At 31.2% G+C, this 26,552-nt stretch overlaps 1 protein-coding gene across 3 annotated transcripts in view; it reads right to left on the minus strand.

The window, feature by feature from the left end:
- Window positions 1-26,552, minus strand: part of LOC114326014 (chloride channel protein 2) — a 251,418-nt gene that overhangs the window by 156,889 nt on the left and 67,977 nt on the right. For all 3 annotated transcript variants that reach the window (XM_050647860.1, XM_050647862.1, XM_050647861.1), the window contains exon 2: window positions 3,596-3,766. In XM_050647860.1, coding sequence (XP_050503817.1) covers window positions 3,596-3,679 — 84 coding nt within the window. In that variant the 5' untranslated portion in view covers window positions 3,680-3,766. The remainder of the gene's footprint in view (window positions 1-3,595; window positions 3,767-26,552) is intronic.

The following is a 26,552-nucleotide window of genomic DNA, read 5'->3' on the forward strand; positions in this document are numbered from 1 at the left end:
CCTTAGAACTTTAGTGTTTCACCCAAAGTTGGATATTGGGGTACTTAACAAAACCTGAAAATTTGAGACTGATCCATTAATTAGTTTAAGAGTTATTCTATTAGTTTATCCCAGAGACCTTTATTTTGCAATAAGATAAGACAGAAAATAATGAAAATAGAGCAATTATGAGTATGCCAAATGAAAGTAGACGTCTAATATGTAAAATAACTTTTTCTGCAGACAATATTTTTTGTTAATCTAAGTTATTCTAAATGTTTTTAAACTACAGAATTTCACAAATTTGGCATTAGGACTTTTGACTATATTAGATAATATTTTTATCGTTTTTTAGTACATTTTAATAGTATCAGTTTTCTACTTTCATTTAGCATAATCAGAGTTGCCCTATCTTCATTATTTTCTGGCTTATGTTATTGCAAAATAAAGGTCTCTGGGATAAACAATTAGAATAACTCTTAAACTAATTAATGGATCGGTCTCAAATTTTGAGGATTTGTTAAGTACCCCAATACCCAACTTTGGGTGAAACACTAAAGTTCTAAGATAGTTTTAGTAAAAGTTACTAACAAATAACGATTTATTTTGCAGTTTGCGTAGCAACAAATTAACTTTTTAACTTTCAAAAATCGGCATTTGAAGGTTTTTTAATGTTCTAAAAAATTAAATTTTGGAATTTTATGTCAACTATTTAACTTTTGAATGGTGTGCAAACAATCGAAAAATTCGCGATTTTTGCACTAAATTGTTAATAATTAAAAAACGGACGCGAACTCTAGGCAGGAAATAGGTAGGTTTTCTTCCTATAGGTCTACAATAACTGAAAAAGTAGTCAGCTACCTGGATCTTTTAGTGTCCCGAACATGGTCTATTTCTAGCTTATTACTCTGGTCTATTTCGTCTAGTGCAATTCACACCGTTGGACCTATCAGACGACAGACTGCATCAAAAACATAGTTTCTGACTATCGGTGAGAATCTTTATGGTTACCTCAATAAGTCACTGAGGTTGTCACTAAGTATATTTACCCTGAAGTTCTACCACTACTCTAACATCACCAATTTAAAGATTGAAAAACAAGAATACAGTAATAGTCCAGGGTAATAAGCTTTTTTCCATGACACTCGAGCAGCCAGGGTACTGAAGCGTTTTTTCGACAGGTAATACCTATAAGAGCAAATTGTAACTATTTCCTGCGTAGGATCTGGCGGCCATTTTTATTTATAAACAATTAAGTGTCAAAAAATGGCATTTTTCCCTTTATTTTTCAAATCAATGGAAAACAGTGAAAGTTATGGTTTTTTAGTACAAATATCTTTGAGATTATGGAAAAAGCTTTAAAATGACATATTACAAAGTTTGATATACTCATTTATTGTTAATATAATTGCGAAAAAAGGTCGGAATTGCAAAAAAAATTAATTTCGCAATATCTATTGTAAAAATTAGTGTACAGCTTTGAAATTTTTGTCATATAAGGGTTCTTTGGTGCTTAATATGTGATAAAAATTTCAAAGCAATTCATTCAATTGTTTAAATTTTATTCAAATTGTTTATCCCAGAGAGCATTTTTTTTACAATAACATAAGTCAGAAAAGAATGATGTTAGAACCATTCCACAGGTGTCAAATGAAAGAGCATGAGCTATATTTTCAACTTGGTTTAAAAAAAGTGAATAAAAAATGCATTTATTAGTAATAAATAATTATGCAAAAGTATCGTAAATCTTTCCTTATAAACTTTTTATTTTGTTATATAAGAAATTATATATATTTATTACAATTTTTTATCAATTATGATATAAATAACATTATTTGGTAGTTGTGCACTTAAAACAGGGTAAAAAAGTTAATTTTTTTGGAAAAAGTTATTCAAAAAGTTTATAAGGAAAGATTTACGATACTTTTGCACAATTATTTATTAGTAATAAATGCATTTTTTATTCGCTTTTTTAAACCAAGTTGAAAATATAGTTCATGCTCTTCCATTTGATACCTGTGGAATGGTTCTAACGTCATTTTTTTCTGACTTATGTTAGTGCAAAAAAATGCTCACTGAGATAAACAATTCGAATAAAATTTAAACAATTGAATGAATCGAGTTGAAATTTTTATCACATATTAAGCACCAAAGAACCCTCATTTGACAAAAATTTCAAACCTGTACACTAACTTTTACAGCAGTTATTGCGAAAATAATTTTTTTTGCAATTCCGACCTTTTTTCGCAATTATATTAACAATAAATGAGTATATCAAACTTTGTAATATGTCATTTTAAAGCTTTTTCCAGAATCTCAAAGATATTTGTACTAAAAAAATCATAAGTTTCACTGTTTTCCATTGATTTGAAAAAAAAGGAAAAAATGCCATTTTTTGACAGTTAATTGTTTATAAATAAAAATGGCCGCCAGATCCTACGCAAGAAATAGTTACAATTTGTTCCTATAGGTATTACTTGTCGAAAAAAGCTTCAGTACCCTGTCAGCTCGAGTGTCACGAACAGGGTATATTTTTGTCTTATTACCCTGGCCTATAAATATTTAGGATAATAACAGAGATTACACAGATTTATATTTCGTATATACAAAGGTTCTGCATCAAACTGCATCAAACATCAAGACTGCATCAAAAACATAGGTTCTGACTATCAGTGAGAATCTTTATGGTTATCTCAATAAGTCACTGAGATTGTCACTAAATATCTTTACCCTGAAGTTCTACCACTAATTCTAACATCACCACTTTGAAAATTGAAAAACAAGAATACAGTTAGGATTTAGAATAATAACAGAGATTACACAGATTTATACTTCGTATACAGTGTGTCAATGTGAAAAGTGGCCACCCCCTATAATTTGATCCCTATAGAAAATTTAAACATATGCAAAAAAACGTCAAATTTATTTGTCAGGGGGACATTTTGTAGACCAGTTTTCAACTAAATTATATCAACCCTATAGCGGGGGCGGACACAACCCCCAAAATCTTTAATGGAAAGGGGGGTTGAGTGATACTCCATTTTGAAGGTCACGAAATTACCTTTTCAAAAATACCACATGTATTATATTTCTTTTCTGTACTTTTGAAAAAATCTTGGGCTCAATACTCAAAAAATTTTTTAGTTCTGAACTCTATACTTAACATCTTTACGGTTTTACTTGATTTTTCCAAAAATACTTCAAAAAACACTCTAAATACTTCAACACCCAAAAAAATTCAATTTGGAGTTCAATACTCCAAAAAAATTTTTGGAATTCTGAACTCGATATTTAATATCTGTACGGTTTCACTTGATTTTTCCAAAATTATTGAAGAGAATTATAATGTATGTGGTATTTTTGAAAAGGTAATCGAACGATCTTTAAAATGACCCCCCTTTACATTAAAGATTTTGGGGGTTGTGTCCGCCCCCGCTAGACGGTTAGTGTAATTTGGTTGAAAACTGGTCTATAAAATGTCACCCTTACAAATAAATTTGACGTGTTTTTGTATATTTTTAGATTTTCTATGACCAAATTATAGGAGTGGCAACTTTTCAAATTAACACCCTATATGAAATAATCATGTTAAATAAAAACATCGTATTATACTCACCAAGGTATTTTGGTATCCCAGCCCATGGTTCTCGTGATGAAGGTCATCTCCTATGTCACTGTGTCCACTATCACTTGTGTCCATTTTACACTTATATATTTATTTGTAAATATCACTAATGCCGCACTATAATACTATATTATTATTCGTTAAAGAAAAGCATATTTCTTCCTGAAACAGAAAACACGCAGTTAGGTATTACGTACATTATATGCTATTAGGTATTGTGTACATTACATATTACACTGACCCGGCCAGTCAGCAATCTTACACTTTTGGCCAAGAAACGCATAAGCGTCCAAAGAACGAGCGATGAAAGTAGATATATAGGGTGTAACAAAAAGGCAAGTCATACATTAAATCACATATTCTGGGACCAAAAATAGTTCGACCGAACCTACCTTACCTTTTTACCTTTGTACAAATGTGCACATAGAAAAAAATTACAGCCCTTTGAAGTTACAAAATGAAAATCGATTTTTTCCAATATATCGAAAACTATCAGGGATTTTTTATTGAAAATGACAATGTGGCATTCTTATGGTAGGGACATCTTAAAAAAATAATGACAGTGAAATTTGTACACCCCATACAAAATTTATAAGGGGTTTTGTTAAACCTTAACCCCCCCCCCCAATGTCCTTACAACGTGCATTTAACCACTGTATTGAACGCCGTTTCTTACCGACTGGTAACCTAATAAATATTTTATTGGGGGTTTTAATGATTGTACTTTAACACAATGGTACTAAACAACACATATACAATTTAATTTTATTTTCCACAGTAAACAGAAATCTGTATTAAATTCCAAAAGTAAACAAAATGATATATAATTTTATATGAAACAGTAGAAATGACATTACAAAATATTATGATATGACGTCAGAAGGGTTCGCGCGTTTTTCGATCGTTTGAAATGATTTAAATACACAGAAGATTTTAAATTTGTACTTCTAAGTTATTATGAGGTTTTAAGACGTGAAATTTTGAAAACCTTATTTTTAAACGAAACTGATAGTCCAAGTAATGAAGCTTAAAATAGGACAAAACCTCGCAATTTTTACAGAATGGATCGATTTGCTTGAAAATTTGAGAATAAGTAGTGGATAGTCCAAGGATCAAAATCTATATCATGCCGAAAGGCGCTTTTACCATAGGGGTGGTTGCCACCCCATTTTGGGGGTGGAAATTTTTTATTATATTTTAATCGCAAAAGTTGGTAAAAATGTTCATTCTAAGCAAAAAACATTATATACATTTTTTTGATAAAATTGATAGTTTTAGATTTATTCGCTATCGAAAGTTTTAGTTTTAAATCGAAAAAATCAATGTGTTTAATAAGTTTTCTGCTAATAACTCCAAAAGTTTTCGTTTTATCAAAACAACTTTACTTAACAAAAATGTAGCTTTTAAGAAAATAAACAAAACTGTTTTTTAAAATTTCTTTAAGACCAATAGTAATCGAGCTATACTTTATTATATGTTGGCTCTTCTTCGTCAAATGCTAAATATTGTAGTTTCAAAGCCAAAAGACGGGAAAACTATGAATTTTTCGAGTACAACTTGTTCAAACTAATTTAAAGCACTTAAAAATATCTATCTCTAGAAATAAAAAAAAGTCTCTAGCTCAAAAATTAAGTGACTTAAAATGAAAAGAATGTCAGTCCCCATTTTTTTCAGCGAAAAAGAGATGGCAAGCAACCCCCTAATCACCACCCTAATTAAAATTAGTCATTAACTTTATTTGGTATTTTGTATTTATGTAATATTAATAGGTTCGAGAAGTTTGACCGGCTTAGAATGATTAGATTTTAAAAAAATGGAGTTAAAAGCGAATAAAGATTTTTTGCAGTTTGGGAAAAAAACGCCTTTTCTTCAGAATAGCAAGATTAGCATCAGAGATACGAAAAAATGTTTAAATATGAAATTGTAGCTTATTTAATTCCCAAAAACGTGGTTTGCAAAAATTTTTTCTACGGCAAAAATTGAGTGAGCTATTGACAATTAAAACTTGTAATAACATGCAAAAACTACCTTTACCAACCCTTTCAAAGTCACCTCTTTTTGCGACTGAGGATTTTAAAGAGATTTAATATCAATAAACTTATAGATTTTGTAAAAACCTATAACATTATTTTTTACCAAACTTTATAAGATAAAAAATAAAAAAGTTACGGTTAAAAAATTAATATATTTTTTTGAAAAAAAAAAGGAGAAATCCAATTGGAAGCATAATAATGTAAGTTGGCGGTGTTTTTAGTCATTGGCCTTATTCATTTTTATTTATTTATGTATTATTAATAGATTCTAAAAGTTTGACTGGCTTAGAATGATTAGTTTTAAAAAACTGGAGTTGAAATGAATAACGAATTTTTGTAGCTTGATAAAAAATGCAATTTTCTCCAGAATAGACAGATTAGCATCAGGGATACGAAAAAATGTTTCAATATAAAATTGTAGGCTATTTAATTCCCAAGAACTTGGTTTGAAAAAAATTTTTCTACGGCAAAAATTGAGTGGATCGTAAATGGGTATACTTATCGAAAAACATTGATTTTTTCTATACAAAACTAACACTTTCAATAGCGAATAAATGGAAAACTATTAATTTTATTAAAAAAATGTATAGAGCATTTTTTGCTTAGAATGAATGTTTTTATCAACTTTTGCGGTCAAAATATAATAAAAAATTTCCACCCCCGAGATGGGGTAACAACAACCCCCATGGTAAAAGCGCCTTTCGGCATCATATAGATTTTGATCCTTGGACTATCCACTACTTAATCTCAAATTTTCAAGCAAATCGATCCATTCTGTAAAAATTGCGAGGTGAAAAGCTTCGGTTCCTGGCCTATGAATATTATTATGTAGGAATAAAAACGAACATTTGCAAGTTCCTTATTCGTGGAGACTCACTGATTTTTCTTTATTGCAATTTACTGTTATTGGGGTTATCCCATTAATAAATAAATAAAAAATTAATAAAACATTCTTAATGTGGAGAAAAATATATACAAAAAAAATATTCATATTAATTATTGTAATGACAACTCGCTATGACAATTTTCAAATACCTATATCTTCATACTTTTTTTTTTAAGTTTTTATACTGGGAGAATTCATATGCGAATAAAAATTCAAGAATATAATGTAACTTTAATTTGAATATAATGGGTTGGAAGACATGCTTTTATTATCTGTAATCAATATCTAAAATCAAAACTCAATTATACCTGAGATTCGCAAACAATTTTTATAAAAATATGTTATTTTAACCATTGCGAAATTTGTCCTTATTGACGAGAAATCTATTACAAAACTGTTTGTTTTGATGAAAAAGGATACAAGTTGTGGTATTTGTCAGACAAAATAATTTTGTTTTGGCAATTTAAAAATATCAAAAATTTTTAACAACATACGTAGCACGACTAGAAATAAAAAATTTAACTGCTCTTTTAGGTGTCGATTTTCACTCCGGAAATCGTTTAAAAAAAAAGATAATTTTATAATTATAATTTAGTCTAGGCGCCAGAGGGGTTACCGTGTCATATTCAATTCTAATGGACAAACTCAACGGTTTCTTATGGATTTGCTGCTGATTACGAATTTCGAGGGTGGATTTCGATCCAAGTGGTCAAAAAATTGTTATAAACAATTAAATTGTTTATAATGCTCTGGCTCATAAACTAAAAGAGATAAAAAAATATTTTAAATAAAATTTGTTCCCTAATAAAAAAACGTTTACTAAACAGGATATCGTAAAATTAGTGCACAATGCAAATTGCTAATTGCAAAATAAGTATTTTTTGAAGTTTTAGGCAGGCCGCACATCAAAGAAACATGAAACATAAATTACGTTTCATGGAAATAAACCACTGCTAAACAAATATATGTCCGGCCATTTATGAAACTCTCCGAAAATAAAAATGTGTCATGAGCATGAATCACACTCGTTTCATTGGTAGGCGGACTTTTAAATTTGTTTAGCAGTGTTTTCTTTTCATGAAACATGTTTTTCGTTTCATGTTTCATGTTTTCCGTTTCATGTTTCTTTGGTGTGCGGCTTGGCTTATCGATCGAAACTAGGCTTTTATGTATAAAAATGAGCCTTGAAAGGTCTCATATTAAAGCTTAATTAATAGGCTTCCAAATAAAGTTTGTTAAATTATTTTATTTTTATTTGTTTTAAAGTTATACCCGTTTGAATTTATAATTTTCTAAAAAAATTGTACATTAATTTGTTTATAAGGGTTTCAAGCAAATTTGAGCTATAAACATTTATACTGTAATTAACAATAATGATAGAGGAACTCAAAAGAAACAAGTTGAGCTTGTGAAAATGTTCGTAAGTTTACTTTTGACCAAGATATCGATATTTTAATGGCGCGCTGTGAAGCGCAAGATTGGCTCACAGTCAAGTAAGTATTTTTTGGCGCTTTATCGATCGTAACTCGGCTTCTATGCAAATGAGCTTTTCAAGGTCTCATTTTTAAAGCTTTATTAATATACTTCTAAACAAAGTTTGTCAAATTACTTTATCTTCATTTGTTTTAAAGTTATACTCGTTTGAAGTTATAATTTTCTTAAAAAATTTGAGCAATAAACATTTATACTTTAATTAACATTAATAATAGAAGAACTCAAAGGGAATATTTTGAGCTTAGGAAAGTGTTCGTAGGTTTATTTTTGGTCAAGATATCGATAATTTAATAGCCCGCTCTGAGGCTCAAGATCAAGATGGGCTCACAGTCAAGTAATATCACGGCAAAGACTTATGCAGGTGTAAAAAAGCTGAGATTCCCTGTATATTTCGATGCAGATGCATGAAAGAAAATATTTGTAAAAATAGTATTAATAAATAATATCAACTTACTTTTTAGTTATATTTCTGAAATATTAGTTTTTAATGTTTTTTTCTCATTTAGTACAAAAAAGAGAAGACAAAGTAAACATAATGAAAAGAGATACGAAGATCAGGATGATGATTTAATTATAAGAATTATATGATAAAATTTTATTAGGATCTTCAAAAATTAAAAATTAAGATAACGTATACCTATATACATAGAAATTATAATTTGCATCGAGAAGTAAGCGCGTGAATCTTTACGCCGTAAGCCGATCTTGCGCCTAAGATTGCGCCTCTTGCGCGCTATTAAAATTTCGATATCTTGACCAAATATAAACCTACGAACATTTTCGTAAGCTCAAAATGTTCCCTTTGAGTTCTTCTATCATTATTGTTAATAAAATTATAAATCTTTATAGCTCAAATTTGCTTGAAACCCTTATAAACAAATTAATGTACAATATTTTTAAGAAAATTATAATTTCAAACGGGTATAACTTTAAAATAAATGAAGACAAAATAATTTAACCAACTTTTTTTGAAAGCCTAGTAATTAAGCTTTAAAATGAGACCCTCTAAGTCTCATTTGCGTGCGTAGAAGCCGAGTTACGATCGATAAAACTTCGAAAAATACTTATTTTGCAATTTGCATTGTGCATTAATTTTACACTATCTTAAGTTATAATTATTGGATTTAAGTTTAGTAAACGTCGTTTTCTTCGTTTTTTATCAAAGAACAAATTTTTTGTGTGAAACATTTTTTTATCTCTTTTAGTTTATGAACCAGAGCCTCATAAACAATTAAATTGTTTATAACAATTTTTTGACCACTCGGATCGAAATCCTCCATCGAAATTCGTAATCAGCAGCCAAAAATCCATAAGAAACCGTTAAGTTTGTCCATCAGAATTAAAAAGGACACGATGACCTCTATTGGGCGCCTAGTCTAATTAGCGTTTTTAAAGTTCCAGAAACTTATATTAGTGGTTTTTTTTGGATGAGCTGGATATAATCATAGAAAGTGGTGGCTATCATCTGGGCCATCAAAAACTGCCTATGAGAGGAAAAAACTATTTTGGGATCACAAAGGCTAAGATCAGTGGCTTAAAATGAAACTGAAGATATATACGTCTTAGGAGATAAGTGGATTTTGCGTCTAGGATTTAACAGGTGGCATTTTGGTCCCGGATAGCTCAGGCGGTAGGATGGCCGACTTCTACTATGCAGGTAGGCCAGGGTTCGAAACCTAGCGCCAGCAAGGACATCTAGACATTTTTAAAAATGTCTATAGGCCCCAGGTCGACTTAGCCTGAATAAAAGTGAGTACCTTTGGTAAAACTAGAGGTAATAATAGGCGGTTAAAGCGTAGCACTGACCCTGTTGCCTTCCTTGTATACCGTAGGCCCTAGATATAGCAGACTACGCTGCTATAATCCCAAAGCCGCGTTAGCGGTATAAAACGGGAGAATATTATTATTATTTATTTAACAGATAGGTGTCTAAAAACCAAAAAGGTTTTTAATAAATGTGCCTTTATCAAAAGTATGGAATGAGCCCAAAATTCTGTTACGAGCATTTAATTTACTAACAAGAAGGTGCTGGAGGGGAAGTTGAAAGACTAAATCGACTAACTCTTCTTCATTGAGGGTGTGGTCAGGAGGGATGTATGTACTGCAAATAGTAAGTTTGTTTGGACATTAAGCAGTAACCGCTACTGCTTCCAAATTTGTAGTCAAATGTAGGAGAAAGGAGTATTCATCACTAGACACAAATGTTGAAGGACCATCACTAGCTTTTGTAGGTATGATATTGTAAGATTTGTGAAAAGTCAAAGACTGTCATGGCTGGGACATGTTCAGCGACAAGAAGATACTAAAACGACAAAGAAGATATTACAGTGGCAGCCGGTAGGAAGGCAAAAAAGGAATGCCCAGGACGATATGGTTGGATGACGTGACTACGTGGAGGACGACCTAAAAACCATGAATATAAAACAATGGAGGAGAAGGACACAAGAGAGATCTGAATGGAAGGACATGACCAGACAGGCAAAGATCCATCCAGGATTATGATGTCAAAAGAAGAAGAAGAAGAAGAATGACTAGGTCTTGTACCGGGTGTTCCAATAAGAATGGCTCTCGGCGATATCTCAGGAACCGTTTACAGTGCAGCTTTGAGAAAAAAATATTTATAAAAAAAGTTGCCTCGGGAAAAGCCTGGAAATTATTTTCATAATTATAGGTTGGCCGCTAGAGGGCGTAATTGAATATCAAAAATGAAAAAATCAAAATTTTACAAAATTTGCCTAGTGAAAGGGCACTGGAAATCCGATCATCATATTCTTCATAAAATTCTGCGTATATTTGTTTTCACAAGTCTACCTTTGCAAATAAGAGGTAAGGAACGAGTGGGAACCTTGTTATGAAAACATGGGTGTAAGTCCGGTTCTGCTAAATAGAATTTTGAAAACTTCGTCTTGTTGAAAACAGTTCTTTTTCGTTAATGTAAGAGTTATAATTTAGAAACAGCCTATTAAGTAGTATGCCAGCTAGGAGGCGTTATTTAATTATTTTCAGAAATCTAGTTTTCTTTGAAAAATATTAAATGCAAGTATGCATTTTTTAATCCTGTATTACAAAATTAGATCAAATTAGCAACAGTATAGTGAAAACCGCATGTCGCTACCTTTTTTCTGACTCGAAATATCTTAAGAAACGTGTAAATTTTAAACCTAACCGTTACTGTCACCGGTAAACGAAGTTAAGGAAAGGTAGTGTGCTGTAGAAAAAACAAAGAAACATTTTCCAGATCTCAACGTATATAATTAATTTATAATTAAAAATAAGACGAGCAACACTATAAAATATAACAAAGAAATAAAAACAACTACTTAGTGACGACTTAAATGTTCAAATTATTGCCCATCATTTTTCATTCAAGCATTTACTCTTTCAAGAGTAGATTGAACAGCAGTCTTAATTTCTGCTCCCGAAATGCTTTGAATGGGACTTCGTATTCTCTGGATCGTTTTTTCTCGAGTAGGCCTAGCTGCAAAAACAGGGTCTTTAATTCGTCCCCACACTTAAATAAAAGTGAAATACCAAACCTTGGCTAGCCAGATCACCAGATTTAACTGTTTTAGACTTTTATGGGAGCGGATTAAAGACCTTGTTTTTGCCTCTAGAACCATTAATCGAAAAAACATGATCCAGAGAGTAGGAATCGCCATGCAAAGCATTGAGAGAGCAGAAATTGAGACTGCTGTTCAATATACTCTTAAAAGAGTAAATACTTGCATCGAAAATTATGGGTCATAATTTGAACATTTAAGTCGTCACTAATAGTTGTTTTTATTTCATTGTTATATTTTTTACTGTCGTTTTTTCTATTGTTGTTTTAATTAAGAAACGTTGACATCTAAAAAATGTTTCTTTGTTTTTTCGACAGCACTTTTTTTTTCACCTTTCCATAACTTCGTTTACCGGTGACAGTAACAGTTATGTTTAAAATTTACACGTTTGTTAAGATATCTCGAGATAGGAAAAAGGTATCGACATGCGGTTTTCGCTATTCTATTGCTAATTTGATCTAATTTTGTAACACAGATCAAAAATGCATACTTGTATTTAATATTTTCCAAAGAAAACTAGATTTCTGAAAATAATTAAATAACGCCTCCTAGCTGGCATATTACTTAATAGGCTGTTTCGAAATTATAACTCTTACATTAATGAAAAAGAGCTGTTTTCAACAAGACCAACTTTGCAAAATTGGATTTAGCAGAACCGGATTTACAGCTATTTTTTCATAAGAAGGTTCCCACTCACCCCCACCTCTTATTTGTAAAGGTAGACTTAAACTTGTAAAATCAAATATGGAAGAATTTTATGAAGAATACGATGATCGGAGTTCCGGTGCCCTTTCACTAGGCAAATTTTGCAAAATTTTGATTTTTTAATTTTTGATATTCAATTACGCCCTCTAGCGGTGAACCTACAATTATGAAAATAATTTCCAGGCTTTTTCCGAGGCAACTTTTGTTATAAATATTTTTTTCTCAAAGTTGTACTATTAATGGTTCCTGAGATATGGCCGAGGGCCATTCTTATTGGGACACCCGGTATAGTTTGTGCGGATATGTCTGAATGGCCGGTTTTATTAAATATGTTTCCTGAAGACAGAAGATGTCAAAAGGGTTGTGAGAGGAAATATAATTTTTGAATTCTGTCTAGGCAAGATAAAATCCATCGTAACTCCATTGTATCAGTTTAATCAGTCATTAACCAGTGAATTTTTAAAATTTATATAATATGTTTGGTATATAAGCAAATACCTTTTGATTACACAACACATAAATATATATCTAATCATTAAAACATAATCAAATATGATAACGATGTAAAATAATGAAAAATAATTTGCTAATAACTATTAACTATAAACAATTTCATTTGAATTCAATTATATTCAACCAATTTATTCCAAGTCAGTTTTTAAGTTCCAATGAACAATTTTCCAGACTTAACATGAAGATTTATAGTGTGTTTATCCGCAAAAATCAATTTTTAGGAAACACTTCGATGATAAGTACCTTAAAGGTAGGTTGTTTTTCTCCGCTCACTAATTTTTGAGTTTACCTCTGAGTTCTTTTTCTTTTTCTAAGATCAGGCGAGTCTGGCATTTGACCCTTAGTCTCTGGCATTTGACCATAAAGCCTTTGTACCATACCTTGCTTTTTTCTTTAAACTCTAATAAGTTCTGTGGCCTTAACGAAGGCCAACAGTTTTCTTATTGGTAGTTTTAAGATCTCATCTGGTTTAAACCTCAGTTGACTAGTGAATTCCTGCCTTACATCACTTAGCGCATTGCAATGGCATACATATTGTAGAAAAAAAATATGAATAAAAAATTCTCGCACATTTTAATGAACCTCAATAAACGAGAGCTCAAAACGGTCACTGAAATGGTGACTGCCCACATAACAATTTCATGTTCTTAGTAGATTCACAGAACATATTTTTCAGGAAAATTATATGCTTAGAACATGCGTAATTACCATTGCGAATGTGCAGAGCAGATACAAGGGCGGATCCAGGGAGGGGGCCATGGGGGCCATGGCCCCCTCCGAGAATTTAAAAAAATATAAATTTAAATATTTGCAGTTCAAATGTTTTTAATTTCAAACACATAAAATATATATGTACAAAACGGGATAAATATGTTTTCTGGACTAGAATTGAACAAAGGCAGTAATGGAAGCTTCAAGAATGACATAGGATATTTTATAAATCAAAATGTTGATAATTTTACAAATTGCCAATTGTTAGAACGACCTTGAGAGCCATCAAAATCGTATCAATTTCCATATTCTATACACACAAAGAATAAAAAAGAAATGAAGCATTACTTGGGTCACTAGCACTTGGAACAAAGGAGTTGGATGGTAATTTCGCAAAGTGAAAAGGAATGGTTTTACAAATATTGCGTTTTTTTAATGAAAAATATGGTCACAATAAAGGGATGACAGCCCAAAGCCTTGTCACTAAACCTTTAACATCTTTCGCCAAACTCACGAGCAAAGACGGAGCCATACAAACCCATGAAAAAACATCATACCACAAGGAGTGCGTTCAGGTTAAGCTGAATTTTCTACAACGTTATCGCAACTCTCAAAAGTCAGTCATTAAGCAGATAGACTCTCAGAGGTCTAAACAGATACAAAAAAAATAAAGAAAGACTATGACCAAGAGTAGGGTCTATAGTCTATAGTCTATAGTGTTCGTATTATAGGTCGACAAAATAGTCCTCTAAGAGACCATCGTGATGATGGCCTTCTGCTTCTGGACGAAGATGCTGGACCTAGCAATGAGGGGAATTGTTAAGGTTTAAAATCGCATCAGGCGATAAGACTTTTAAATAACACCTATCCACAGCATCTTTCTGAGCAACATACATTAGTAGCACCAGTCAAAATCAATTATTAATGTTAAGGTGAAGAAATAATTGAAAAAATAATGGATGAGGTTCAAAGTGCAAATTATTACTCTGTCATATTTGACGAAACGACAGACGTATCCCACGTGGAAAAGTTTTCCCTAAATTTGATATACAACAACAGATATTTGATACAATAACAACATTCGTGAAGACTTTGTCAAGTTCATTGACGCTTATGAGAACCTAAAGATAATCACTGAAAATCAAGAAAGAGGGAAGAACAAGGCCTGACTGGAGAAGCATTGGGAAAAACGGTATTATTAAACTTGTTGAAAGAACTGCACTTGAATCCGAAGAAATGTGTAGGAATCGGTACTACGGCAGGAATGGTGAATTTTAAGGCACTTTTCACACTCGATAAAAGTGTATGAGAAGTGCCTTAAAACTCACCATTGTAACCCTAATTTTAAAAAATTCCCCCCCCCCCCCCGTACCTAGTTCATGGCCCCTCCCGAAAATCGGTCCTGGATCCGCCCTTGAGCAGATACTGAGTATATACTACATTACAGTACTTAAACGTTCTATTTATATAGTTAGAATGTACTATCGCACTTCTTTTCAGTATATACCAAGAATATACTTTTTAGAATATTCCAAGAAAGTGCTATAAACCTTCTATTTGTATACTTAGAACGTACTAACGCACATCTTTTAAGTAACCAAGAATATATTTTTTTAAATATTCCAAGGAAGTGCTATAAACCTTCTATTTATATACTTAGAACATACTACCGCACATCTTTGTATGGGAAGAATATACTTTTAAGAATATTTCAAGAAAGTGCTTTATTGCTCAGAAGTATGTTTTCAGCATCACCTAATCTCATCTTAGGTTCTTCTGGTTCTACCAAATACCTATTATATTCTAATTGCATATGAAAATGTAGTTAGTACCTACATTCTACAATATTGCTTAAAAAGTAAGTACATATTTATAAATTTTAGTTATTTATATAAATTATTATATAATATTTAGCTAAACTAAACTATGTATAAGTAACTAAAATTTATATACTTATATGTACTTACCTAGGTACCTACTAATTATGTAATATTGAGTTATATACCAAAATAGATTATATTTTGTTGCACCGCCAACAAACTAAAGAGATTATGTATGTTCTTTAGTCCTAGTACTTTATCATTCGCCTTCATCCTTATCACTGCATAGATACAAATAATGCCTCTTTTCGTTTTCATATTTTACCGTTGTTTCCTATCCCTTCCTGATCCCTATTCAGGTAAGAAATGGTCAGAATAAGACTGGCTGTTGGCCGTTTGCAGTTTGGTCACCGAACAACATCGGTGCATCGGCGGTTAGTGTTGCCAAATGGAGGGAAATTTCCCTTTTTGCGGGAATTTTCAAAATAAAAGGTGATAAAGGAAAAAAGTTAACTCAAAAGAAAATTTTTGCTCCAGTCCAAATTGTAGAATATTTAAAAAAATCAAAATATTTGAAAATAGTTAAACATGTCTTCTCATATATTGTAAACAGGAGGGAATTTTTTTATAAAAGTGAAAATTTTTAAGGTAAGTTGACGGAAAAAGCTTACTCGACGCTTGGCAACACCAAAGCCTTTGGTTGTGGGTTTTGGCAAGTTTTGGTGCTGGAATGCAATACTACCTGCATACATAAATTTTATTAATTATTCTAAAAAATAACGAAGTTGTTAATCTAAGGCTAAAATTACACTTCCAATGCATATATATTATTTTTAAGATATTTTAAAAGTATCTACTTATAAGTATGTCTTACGAATGTACTTATAAGTATGTGTTAAGAATATTCGATAAAGGTATATTCTAAGAATAAACTTTTATGAATATTCCGAGATACTACGTACACTAATGTGCTCAGTATATTCGGTACGAGAATATCCTTTGAAGTATATGCAAAGAACATAAAATTTAGAATGTTTTTCAAGGTACATGCTATGCTTGTACTACGCATATACTAAAAAGAATATACTCCTACGAATGTTGGTAGTATATGCTTTGAACATGATGCGAACATCATTGTTATGTGGGTGGACATTGGACATTGCCGTTTAAGAAACTACACTATACAAACTAGGTAAGGTGAATGAACCATGTTCATTCCAGGTTCATTCATCTTACCTAGTTTGTATAGGTAGTTTCTCAAACGGCAATGTCCAGTCACCATTTCAGTGACCGTTTTGATCTCTCGTTTATTGAGGTTCATCAAACTGTGCGAGAGTTTTTTATCCATATTTTTATCAGCCATTTCCAAACCTCGTTTTTTGTAACATCTTTAGTGATGCCACAGAACATGCCAACATATCTATTCATTAATTCCTATGTAACCCTTCATGACCCGGCACCCATATTAAAAACGCTTTATTGTCTTTTGCCAGGTTGTTGAGGGGATCTTTGCAGTTTCTCACCACTTTTGATTTCGTGAGTGGGTTCTTTATTGTCAGAATAGCCACTTTGCTATCTGTGTACATGTTGATTCTCTTAGTTTTAGGGTCTTCATCAATGATTTCATCAATGCAGGTCACCAAAGCAAAAACTTCAGCCTGGAACACAGTTGTATGTTGACCTCGGCGATAAGATTTATTATAGTTACATGTTTGCCCAAAGACTCCTGATCCAGTACCATGGGTAGTTTTAGATCCATCAGTGAACCATATTAAGTCCCCATTAATATTTGGGGCCTTTTGATCTCTACATCTCTCTCATCGACGAAGCGTAAGTTGTTTAGACATTCTCCATCTATTTGGTTTTATTCACTTTATCATCAAATGATGGATACTAAATGGTATAATTGTGTTAATCTTCTCAGTGAAGATTAGTTCTGGTGTCTTCATACCTTGAGTTCATCATAAAGATGGATTCCTCAAGTATAGTCCCAGTAGTGTTTGCTTTGAGTCTCAGGATGGTCATAAAGGCTACCGCTGAAATATATGATTTCAGCGGAGGGAGTCCTGTGACAGCCTCTAATGAAGCCGTTCCGGTATTGTATTATTCAGACTCCTGGTATATTTAGAAGCGCTTTTCTTTGTAGGGTGGTGAGAGTGTTCATACAAGATTGCAAAGACGTCTTTTCTCCACCACATATTTCATTTAATTATATCCAACTAATTTATTCCAAGTCAGTTTTAAAGTTCCAATGAACAATTTTCCAGACATTACACGAATATTTATAGTGTCTTTATTGTGTTTATCCGCAAAAATCAATTTCTAGGAAACACTTCGATGATAAGTAGACAGTAGTTTATTTTTCTCCGCTTAGTAATTTTTGAGTTTATCTCTTTGAGTTATTTCGGGCAACTCACTGAAACATTTGGAACAATAAAATCAAAAATAAATTTATTCACTTCAGACAGATCGCCTTCATATAATTATGTAAGACAAGGCATAAATATTTATGTATTTATGAAAATGAATTCAGGTGAGGTTGAAATTTTCGCGTTCAAAATTTTTTTCTGATTTCAATTTATGTATCAATTTTATTGTTAATTCAAGGGTATAGTATCTATTAATAAGAGTAACTTCTTAATTTATGTAATGCTTCGAATAAGTGAACATCGATTAAAGCTATATTAATACAATAAAAACTTGAGTTTACATAGAACAGTACTGTCGCTAGGGTATAAGGTACCCCCTGATTTTATTAGAAATCATTAATTTACTCTCCTATAAATGCTGACACAAAACTTATAAACAACTTGAAAGAAATTTAAAGAAAATAATTCTTTTTCTTCACTATATTTTGACCAGATCACTTTTCAACCAGATCCTTTAGAAATACAAAAAATCTACATATCCTTCCCACACTATAGTATTTACAATCCGGGGCAAAGCACCTTACCATTGTTATTATACAAATTACAAAGGTTCACAAAAATTCCTACCTTTTCTTAGTGAATATCACTAAAAAACTATATTTCATAGAAATTTAAGACCGAATTATGGTGGTAATATTTTAAAAACACTATGTATATTTAAGCAGAAAAGTCAGAAGAGGAAGCAACATTTCAACTTTATAGGAATTAAAAAGGCTTGAGATTGGGCAAATCCTGGCTTTTCAACCTTTGTTTACAAAGTGATAATACTGTGGTGATACTAAAAATATGACAGTCGTCACACTTCGGCTGTCAGCCTTAAAATCTCTTCGTATTTTTCAATATTAATTTGAACTATATTTATGTATTTTAATATCAGACATTTTCTACCATATTAAGTATTTATAGCAAATTTCTATTAATATACATAAATTAATAGGTAAAATTTTAAATATTCTCTTATTTTAGTAAATCATACATTATATAAGATGGTCCCCCGCGACAGCAGAGTGTACCACGTGACCTATAATCATAGTTAGATCTCCTAGCGGATATATGTTCCGTCCCACCGCTAATATACCTCTTAGTGGTTGATACGGGTATAAATAAAAAATAAAAAGTACCATGTTTTTTATATCCATGAAAAATAAAAATTAATTTGATGTAAATTGTTAAAAACCTATTTGCACATGATACAAAATGATTTGAAAAATATTCTAAATAATTATAAATTATTATAAAAACCTAGCAAAAAAATATGCTTTCATACTTGCAAAATTGGCATTTGTGCAAGTTTTATTATTTTAATTGCATTAGTTTAAAAAAAGTTGTATTAATTATTACAAAGCTGTATAATTAAGGATACTGTAAATGTATACTAATTATCATAATTATGGCAGAAGTTAGTTTCTTTTTTTAATCATATTTGTTTTGTTTATAAAAGTAAGAAACCTATTTAGCAGTATTTGAAAGATCAAGGACAGAAGTTTTAATACAGTGGATTGAAAAAGATTGCCTATAAATGTAGTCGTTTACAAAGCTTCAAAAATTTGGGCTCCAATTTGGTCATCTTGACGCAGTGGAGGGGAAACTAGAGCTATAAACTGTATCTTCTGTTATTGTTGATGAATTTTGACGTTTCTTTTTTGATTTTTACGTACTCTTTGCTTATTGTACATTGCTTATGAATATGCTTTGTAATTAAATTTGATATAAGTAATATACATTTTGGCTCTCGTCATGGCTTCGGAAGAGTAGAAGCTCTGCATAGTCTCACAACTCTTGCCAAAAAATGTTGAGACCAAAAAAGACCTTTTCGTAGCATTCATAGATTATAAAAAAGCTTTCGACAAAGTTAAACATAAAATTTTCATGAAATGTCTAAAGCGAAAAGAACTCGACAAAAATGATATTAACATAGTGAGAAATCTCTATTGGAACAAACAGGCTGTGGTAACATTAGATGAAAATAGCACGGATGCGCAACAGATAAGTAGAGGAGTGAGACAATGCTAAGTACTTTCACAATTAATATTTAATATATACAGTCGAACCCGCTTATTAGAGTACCGGTTATAGGAATATCCCGGTTTATGGAATATAAATTCGAGGTCACGAAACGTTTCCATTTACCCTTTAATAAATTTATCCGTTTATTGGAATATGGTTCAGTAAACTAATACCGCATAATAGAATAATTTTTTCAGGTCAACGAATAAAGTTTTACGTATAATTTCCTAACAATTTAAAATTTGCCTGGTATAATGGTTTGTCGATAAGAGCTTCGAAAGTCTGCTGTTTTGTATATTATTACCGTTTGTCAGGTACCTAATAAACACTTTCATTACCTTGTTATGAGTAAACGCTCCTTTCCCACAGAAAATTCAATCGTATGCCGACAAGGTCATAAAATAATTTCATTTGTCTACAAATTTCTGTAGGTACATATTGTCACCCACTTGGCTGTATTTAGAAACAGCATTTTTCTATAAGATTATTTTTTACCAATAGTTGATCGTTTTTTCGAAAGTTTTTTCTAAAATCCAATTCCAATTTATTTTCTAATCACTTCGTAATTATTTTTGTAAATAGATTATAAATTTTTATTGACATAAAAAGACCTAAAACCATATGCATATACTTTTATTTATTTTTTAAATGCTTTGAAAATACAAGCGTTTTTCTTTTACGTGGTTTCCACATAATTGTTGTATCATTATTATTTTCTGAACAATAACATTGCAAAAAAAAGCTCTTTGGGATAAACAAATTGAATAAAATTTGAACTAATTGACCAATTATCTTGAAATTTTTTGTGCATGGTACGTGCTAGTTGTCTCAACTTTTCGTGCAATATGAAAGTCTTTAGTTCATTTTTGCAAAAGTTATAGCAAATTTTTTATTTTTGAAATTTTAGTTTTATTTTGCAATTAGCGAAGCAACAAATGATTGGACCAAAATTCGAAAACCGCCACTTTCAACCTTTTCTCACCTACTAAAATATGAGTACTCTAAATAAGATATCTAATTACCCTATTATTACCTGTAGCGATTTAAACGAAAAAACTGCCATTTTTGACACTTATTTGTTAATAACTAAAATTCTCGTCCGAACTGTGACGGGCATTTTTGTATTTATAATGTATTAGGTATATAGTACCCAAAAAACCAATTTGCAACCTGGCTGCTCAAGTGTACCGACAAAAACCTTATTTCTCTGGACTATTACTGAAGATCTAAATCCGAAATCAGAAATTCTTTCACGAATAGAGCAATCAAGGGCAGCATTTTTGAAGCTAAGGAAATTGCTGAGTAACCAAAAACTCGATCTGCAAATCCCATATCGGATGGTAAAATTTTAAATTCACTCTATTATAGTATTCTTTATGGTTTGTGCTTGGACTGTTAATGTTGACTTAATGAGAAAGCTGAGAGCTTTTGAGATGTGGTTTTTTGGTAAAATTTTGAATATACCATTGACTGATTTTCCAGGACGATTTTTATTGGCAATCAAAATCAAAGGACTAGATAATTTACAGTTTAATTTACAATAACTCCAAATTTTACCGCATGTTTCCGATTTTAATGGACCACTCTGTGTATATATATCGATACATCAGTATCAGACTGCACCAACTCAAAATTTTTCAATATTGAGATGAGTATGAGGAAATGGTTAAAATATGTTTATTTATCAGTTTCAAATGACACCATCTCAGAATTCCAACACCATCTTAAAAATTTTGACTTGTCAACATGCAGAATCGAATATTTTGTTTACAACATCGTAGTTTCATACCGCATCACTTTGAGTTAGTGCATAATGAAACTTGATCAGTAGCACTATTGTCAGCTACTAACTCAAAATGGTCTGTGAATGCTGGTTGCACTGACCGTTGCTAAATTAAATGTTCGGAAAAATTTAGTGATACAGAAAGAGAAGAACTGCTAAATAACTACTGGGGTCTTGGTGATGTAAATAGGCAGCGAGATTTTATAGTTAACAATGTAATGCCGGTTAAGCCAAAATATCAACATAAGAAAGAAGGGAGTCATAGAAGCGAAAATAGAGCTTATTACTTTGAGACGAAAAATGAAAAAATTAGAGTATGTAAAGTTTTCTTTATGAACACTTTGAACATTTCGAATAGAATAATAATGAAAAAGCATGCACAGCAATTAAAAAAAAACAGCTGGTTTGCACAGAATGACAATCGCAGAGAAAAAAAATACTGGGCGACCAAGGGTGCAGGATGATGAAAAGAAAAAGAATTCGTGCAGTCCCACATCAAATATTTTTCAGGAATTGACTCTCATTATTGCGGAGCAAGAAAAAACAAATCTCCAAACTTACCCACCATGTACAGACGGTACCAAGAAAAATGTGGAGGAGAACTGAAAATTCCCGTAAAACTCCATTATTACACCAAGATTTTCAACAGGGAATTTAATATTGCCTTTTTTTAGCCAAAAAGACCAGTGTTGTAAAAAGTATTACAACAACTTAAGCAGGATGCACATATCAGAGAAAAAAATCAGATTTAGAGAAGGAGTTGGATATCAAGGATTCAAAGGAATATGACAGTACTGTAGTTTGTTGCTTTCATCTCTAAGTTGTATTATTACTACCAAATGGAGATCGGAGTGATTTTCTTTTTACATGAGACGCCTATCATGTTACAACTTCACTATATTTGATATTTCTCACAAACATGACTATAGTTTTTTGTGGCACGAACGTATCGCAAGCAGAGGTGTTAATGAAATAATTATGTGTCTTTGACAGTATCTAAAGAACCATGGACCTCAATATGAGCACATATTTTATTCCGATAATTGCCTGGGCCAATACAAAAACAAGTTCATTGCTTGGTTGTTTTTATATTGCTGTCAAAACTTAGAAATAAAAAGCATAACCCACAAATGCTTAGTAGTTGGGCATACCCAAAATGATGGTGCTGCGATTCATGTCCTCATAGAAAAAGAAAAAAAAGATAAGTACATAAAAGTAAACCCGCTCTATATTTTATCGCAAATGCTACCGATAATAATTAGACTGGCTAAAAAAACTTCCGATAAAAATATCGGAAAAGAAATGAAAGGCAGAATTTACAAAACAGTCATCAGACCAATAATGCCATGCCATACGCGGCAGAAACACGACCCGACACAGAGAGGACAAAAAGATTGCTCGAAACAGCGGAGATGAAAACCCTTCGAAAAATCGATGGTAAAACTCTATGGGACAGAGCTGCAAGTACAGATATAGGACGGCGATGCAAGGTGGATAACATTTAATAACTGGGTAAGAAACAGAAGAATAGAATGTAATGACCACATAAGCCGAATGACAACAAATAGGGTAGTCAGGACAGCGAGAGATGGTTCCCCAATAGGAAGACGATCAATGGGAAGACCACGAAAACGATGGAACGACAACTTACTAGAGGCACATGGAAAAAACAGACAGAGTCATGTCTATACAAAAAGAAGAAGAAAAAGAGAAGAAGAAAACTGGACGGCCTGGTACGCTACATAAGAAATTGCCGAAGTGTATGAAGTAAACATTTACAAAAAATTGGGAAATTTTTTATTATAAATGAAGCCGGAGACAAAATAAAATGGATCGAAATACAAATTCTAAGAGTTGAGAAAGACCAGCCACACAAAATAAGATAGTTATAGTAATAAGACAATTCAAAATTATTTTGATTTTATTATATTTTTTCATAACAAGGAAACAATAATGATTTTATAAGAAAAATAAAATAAATAATTTTAATTGAGTTCCATACAAATACCCTATACAAAATGCACTAACTGTTAAAATAATCATGTGTCGACAGTTCCATAGTGCACCAACTCGAAAAAAAATCTGAATTCTTTAAAAAAAAATTAATCAAAGATTATCATCTAAAAGAACCATAAAGTGAACATCTAATTCCAAAATTTTGTTCTATTTGAAAAACAAATGGACCATTTACAACATATTAAAAATATTTGCTCCCAGAGAAAATACATTAAAGTTGATTTGTGAAGAACTATGTTTTTTGAGTTGGTGCACTCTGATACTGATGTATCGATATAGATGTATATAAAGTGGTATGCATTCCACTGATTTCTTTACTAAAGGTAAAAAAACATCAGCAGAGTTGCCTTTATACCACATAGTTAAAATAAACCCAAGTTTAATGCTTCTTTTGTTTCAAGAGTAGGTAAGTATGTACTCTGCTATTGTGTGAAATAAGTTTTGGTTTCACGGATTTCATTCTCCTTTTGTTTTTCTTAATATTGTTATGAGTTTGGTTTATACTCAACTACATCTATTTAAAAGCATGACGCACGTCAATACTATATCTTTGTCCTAGCACCTGCTTTTGTAAAATTTGAAACAATTGTAGAAATTTTATGATGCAGCCCCGTTTTTGTCGCATTATTTCAGGATCTGGACAATTTAATTTTCTATTATAGTAGACTGTCATAGTACAATTCTTTTTGTGGTTTGACGTCAAACGAGTAATTTATAGTTGGCTATTTCTTAAGTCGTAAAATATATAAAGCATGAATGATTATATAATATAGGGGAAAATAGCAGTGGCGTGCTGGAACTTTTCAAGCGGCCCGGTGATTTTGTAGAAAAGCGGCCTCCCATCCTCATTTTACCTTCTATTATCAGGATGTTTTATTCGTTATTTAAAAAAACAAAAAACAAAAACAAAAATATAAATTATTTTTGATACAAACATAAAACTTCGAATTCAATGATTTTTTTAATTTGCCATATTTTTTCATTTAAGAATAATAATCTTACAAATAATAAATGACATGCATGACAATATTGTATGCAGTAACGCAGAAACCATAATTTCCTGAATAAATATAATATGAATTTGATGTAATTAAGATAAAAGTAAAATAAAATTTTGAGAATTTTTCAATTATGTATTAAGCTCAATTTTAGTAAATTAATTATACAAGAGAGTACAAATGCAAGTAGAGTGCAAATACTTTAATTTAAAAATATTTTTCTACAAACGTGTTAAAAATGCAATTTTTAGCACTCCATACGAGCGTTAAAAATGCTACTTTAAGGCACTAGTGCTTTAAAAAAATTTTAAGGCACTGCAGTTAAAAAAGAGAAATGTCAGATTTTGAAACGTCAAAATATTTATATTTCATTTATTAACATTAATATTAATAGTAAAACTTGCACAATTTGAAAAAGGTGGTTTAAAAGGTTTTTTAAATTTAATTTAAACTGTATTATTGCATTTTTAACACGTTTGTAGAAAAAAACTATTAAAATTTGTTAGAATATACAACAATAAAAGTAAGATGTTATTCTATAGTTGTTATGATTTACGTATTGACAGTATAGGCGGTTTTGATGTAATGTCAAGGACAATATAAAAATGGAATGTCAGTCAAGTTCAAGTAAAAGTTTTTGTAGATATTGCCCTGTAATGAATAAATTATAATTGTTGATATATAAGACGTTTGTAGAAAAAATATTTTTCCATTTTTAAGGCACTCATGTGAATTGCAGAATTCGCTTCGCTCATTCTGCAAACTTTCACATGCGCAGTGATCCAGCATCGTCAAGAGAGGGGGCCGATTGGCTAAATTTCTATGAAAAATAAATGAATAATTGAATGTTTTTATAATCTTTATATATAACTTGGTTTGAGAGGGGGAGCAACTACCCCATCGCCCTCCCCTAGATCCGCCACTTCACATACGTGCCTAAAACGTGTACTTTTAACACATATCATAAATAACTATTAAAATGTTAATGCAACGCAATAATCTAAATATCCTTTTGCGATTATTTTATAAAATAATTACTTAACTCTTGATCAATAATTTCCGCATTAAAGTAGATTGTTCGATTGTTGAGCAAATACGTCGATTATTCCATCATTTTTAAGCTCAGACAAAGCTTCTTTTTCTATAGCCATTAGCATAAAAGTGATCTTGTGTTAAAGTAAGTACTTCTTAACCGATTTTTTATGCATTTCAATGTTGAAAAGCTTTTTTTGCAAGATACTGGTGTCACTGAAAGAGTTAATAAATGCTTTATATTATACTATTTAAATTTTGATAAGCACACAGCACACTGATATAAGTTGTACTTTTACAAAACAGCGTAACAGCAAGCTACACAATCTTTACACTTTTTAGTACCACACGGAGGTGAAGTTTTCACGATATCAACATTGTCATTTGTTACTTCATGTTCATTATCACTTAGATTAATAATATCATATTATCATTTTTCATATTTTCTGTAGACTGAACATATTCATCATTAACTCGATATTCTATAATCTCAGTATGTATTTTGCAAAATCCTATTTTTAATACAATACATTTATCAGAAGAATCCACGAGTTCTTCTCTAATTGCAGTCGCAGATATGGTAGGATAAAAATTTCTTAATTTTTCAGTAAGTATACCAATTTTTATTGCATCAAAATTTCTAGGATGTAGAGTGCTTAGATCATCATAAAACGGTTTGATTTGTCTTGATCAAATCGTTTTTCGATACTTCCAATAATTCGGTCAAAAGTGAGCAAGACGTTTTTCCATTTTTTATTCTGCAGAGTACATACATGTTTGAAGGAAATTCATAAATATACTTGTATGTATGAAAATAAATAATATTATCTGTAGCAATCTATTTATGCATATAGACTATAGAGTCTTATTCATTACTTAAGCTGTATTTCACAATTAAAAAAAAATTAAATTTTTTTTAATGTTTTAATTATATTATTAGCAAAATTAACATCCGATTAGA

This window comes from Diabrotica virgifera, chromosome 3, assembly GCF_917563875.1.
Source record: "Diabrotica virgifera virgifera chromosome 3, PGI_DIABVI_V3a".
NCBI lineage: Eukaryota > Metazoa > Arthropoda > Insecta > Coleoptera > Chrysomelidae > Diabrotica > Diabrotica virgifera.